This window comes from Nicotiana tabacum, chromosome 6 (assembly GCF_000715075.1).
Source record: "Nicotiana tabacum cultivar K326 chromosome 6, ASM71507v2, whole genome shotgun sequence".
In the NCBI taxonomy this organism is placed as follows: Eukaryota; Viridiplantae; Streptophyta; class Magnoliopsida; order Solanales; family Solanaceae; genus Nicotiana; species Nicotiana tabacum.
In genome coordinates, this window is record NC_134085.1 from 14,870,815 (window position 1) to 14,874,152 (window position 3,338).

Sequence of the window (3,338 nt, forward strand, 5' to 3'; positions counted from 1 at the left end):
AAAAATTGTACAGCAAGACCAATTGCTATTATTTTTGTTTCTTTTGGAGTGATTGTCGCGAAAACAAAAATCACGTGCTCACAATGGGTAAAATTATAATACGTACTTTATTTATTTATTCTTAAAAAGAGTGCAAAATCAAACGTGGACAACTAAAGTGAACAGAGGAAGTAGTAATTAAGAACTAGTCGATGAGGCTTAAGTAAAAAGTATAATGAGAATGTACAAAGAGAAACTCTGGTGATCGTTGAGCAAGGTAGCTAACCTCGACGGCCACGATGACTCACCGTAATCACCTTACACTCCCTACATAATCACCTCTTCCAATTGATAATAGGAATAGATTAATTACACCAGAAAGTGGTATTCCTCAGAAAGTAGCCCCAATGCAATTGTTACACTGGATGCCAGGTATGGGGAGTGCCCCTACTGTCATGCAAGCCCCACCGGAAACGGAGAAGGATGAATCGCAAGTAATGGAACCAGGATTGCTGACAGCGGTGCGGAAATTAACCTACTCAGCTGGGTCTCAAAGTACAAAGCAAATCATGGTAGAGGTAGACAAAGACAACATAGTTCAAACACAAGGCATACAACTAAAGTTCTATCCTTCGGTAGTCAAGGATGGAGTGAAAATGGCTAAGCTGAACCCACAGGAGATAGAACAACAGTGTAAGCAATGAAAAACAACTTTGATTGGATATATGCTAGGGGGAAATCCGTCATTCAAGGAGATGCTCAAATTTGTCTATGGAGTATGGAATTTAGTGACGACACCAACGGTACTTCTTCATGACGATGGATATTTTATTTTTCGATTTGAATCTATGGAGGACAAAAACTTAATTCTGCAAAATGGACCTTACACCTTCAACAATAGACCTATGGTCTTGAAGGATTGGGATCCAGATTTCCAAATTCAGAATGAATTTATGAGAATAGCTCCTATATGGGTTAACCTACTAGAGCTGCCTATCCAGTGTTGGGCTGAGGAAAACTTAGGTAGGATTGCTAGTCTGCTAGGCAAATCTATTTGCACTGATAAACTTACTGCACAGTGTGAAAGAGTTTCATATGCTAGAGTACTCATTGAAATGGATATCACACAACCACTACCAGATGAAGTACTCATTGAAAAGCCATATGGAAGTAGCTGGATGCAGAGAGTGGATTTTGAATGGAAATCAAAACTTTGATTGGATTGCAACAAGTTTTGGCATGGTACTTGTGAGTGTCAACAAGCAACACAGTAGGTTGAGGATCCAAAACAGCATAAAAGAAGAAGGAAGAAGAGAACAAGAATGGAATGGAAGCCAAAAGCAACAGATACAGAAAATAACAGAACATAGGTTTTGCCTCAGGAGGAACCTATACAACAGGAGACAGTAGTAGAGATACAAGTAACTAATAGAGGCAAACATGCAGTGGTTACCCAAGGATCAGCTGGCAGAAAGAGCCATAAGGATATTAATTATGAAGAACTAGCTAGAAAAAATTCATTTGCACCCTTGACAATACTGGAAAGGCCATCAAATGAAAGTCATCAAGGACCATCTCTAGTAACGATAAAGCTCAAAGGGCATCTGAGAGTACCAATCCTATTAATCATAATCCTCCATGATTATTGTGGCCTGGAATATAAGAGGACTAAATAAGTCCTACAAGCAACGAGAATTCAAAAAGTTCTTGTTGATGAATAAGGTAGATATGATAGCTTGCCTAAAGACTAGAGTCAAACAACAAAAAGCTAAAACGATACAAATGAAGATGGGTGCTAAGTGGAAATTCGAGGATAACTATGCTTATGCACCAAATGGTAGAATTTGAATAGGTTGGAAAGTAGCAAATGTTCAAGTCACAGTAATGGATGCCTCAGATCAGATAATACCCTGCCTAGTCAAGGATAAGAATTCATCATTTACCAGCTACATAACATTTATATATGGACTACATACAGTTCAGCACAGAATCCCACTCTGGAGAAGCTTGAGAAATATTCAAAGTAATGGACCTTGGCTTATAATAGGTGATTTTAATAGTGTGCTACATGTGGATGACAAAATGAATAGAGTCTCAGTTCACCAAACAGAGATAGCTGACTTTCAATATTCTATTGATGATATTGGGGTGGGGCAAATCACAAAAAGAGGCTGCAAATTCTCATGGAGCAATAAGAGGGATGCAGATGACAAAATTTATAGTCATATAGATTGGGCTCTTGTAAATGCTAATTGGTTCCAACAATATAATGGTGTGGAGGCTCTCTACATGTTTTCATGTTGCTCAGATCACTCACCTATAATGATAAATACTGATGTTGCTAAGTTGAAAGTGAAAAAGCCTTTTAGATTACTATCTATAATGATGCAATTGCAAGAGTATAAAGAGGTAGTACAGGCTACCTGGAGCCAACAGATTCAAGGTCACACAATGTATTCAATATGGAAGAAGTTGAAGTTAATAGAGTTACAAACCAGGGTCCTTCAACATGAGCACTCCTCAGTTGATCAAAAACTAGTTCAATTGAGAGATACTTTGAAGGAGGTACAGGGGAGCTTAATGAAGACTACTTCAACAATTTACTAATTGAAGAGGAAAGAAAGACCATGGCACTTATAGAGAAATGGGAAGCAGTACATGAGCAAATAATGAGACAGAAGTCAAGGGCCACACGGATCAAATTAGGGGACTGCAACACCAAGTACTTTCATGCTTATATGAGAGCCAGACAAGCAAGAAACAAGGTTAATTGCATATATAATGAACAACAGATCAAGGTCTCTGAGCCTAAACAGATACAGAAGGAGTTCACTCAGTTCTTTCAACAATTATTGGGTAAAACAGCAGATGAACTACCAGGCATTGATATTAATATAGCAAGAAATGACCATGTCAAACCATGAATCAACAACAATAGTCTGTAACACCAGAGGAAATAAGTTAGATTGTGCAAAGTCTTCCTAGTGACAAGGCACCTGGTATTGATGGATATCCTGTTGAATTCTTTAGGAAATTTTGGCCAATTATTGGAGGGGAGGTTATAGAAGCAGTACAAAAATTCTTTGAAACTGGCAGACTGCTGAAAGAAATCAACTGCACAATAGTCACTTTGATCCCCAAAGTTCAAAATCCTACTTATGTGAAGGATTTTAAGCCTATTGCTTGTTGTCCAACACTGTACAAGATCATTGCTAAGGTACTTACAGCTAGACTTAAACTAGTTGTTGATCTACTGGTAGGGCCTTCACAATCTGCCTTCATAGAAGGTAGAAACATACTTAACAATGTTATAATGGCGTATGAACTGATTAAATGGTACACTCAAAAACTAGTCTCTC

General features: G+C 38.1%; 2 protein-coding genes across 2 annotated transcripts; both read left to right on the forward strand.

Moving 5' to 3' along the window:
* Positions 1-704: 704 nt before the first annotated feature.
* LOC107777718 (uncharacterized) lies at positions 705-1,196 on the forward strand. The gene has a single exon (XM_016597846.2). It carries the CDS (start codon positions 705-707, stop codon positions 1,194-1,196), a length of 492 nt encoding a protein of 163 aa, XP_016453332.2.
* A 667-nt stretch (positions 1,197-1,863) lies between these two features.
* On the forward strand, positions 1,864-2,586 carry LOC142181713 (uncharacterized). The gene has a single exon (XM_075255157.1). It carries the CDS (start codon positions 1,864-1,866, stop codon positions 2,584-2,586), a length of 723 nt encoding a protein of 240 aa, XP_075111258.1.
* The last annotated feature ends 752 nt before the right edge of the window (positions 2,587-3,338 follow it).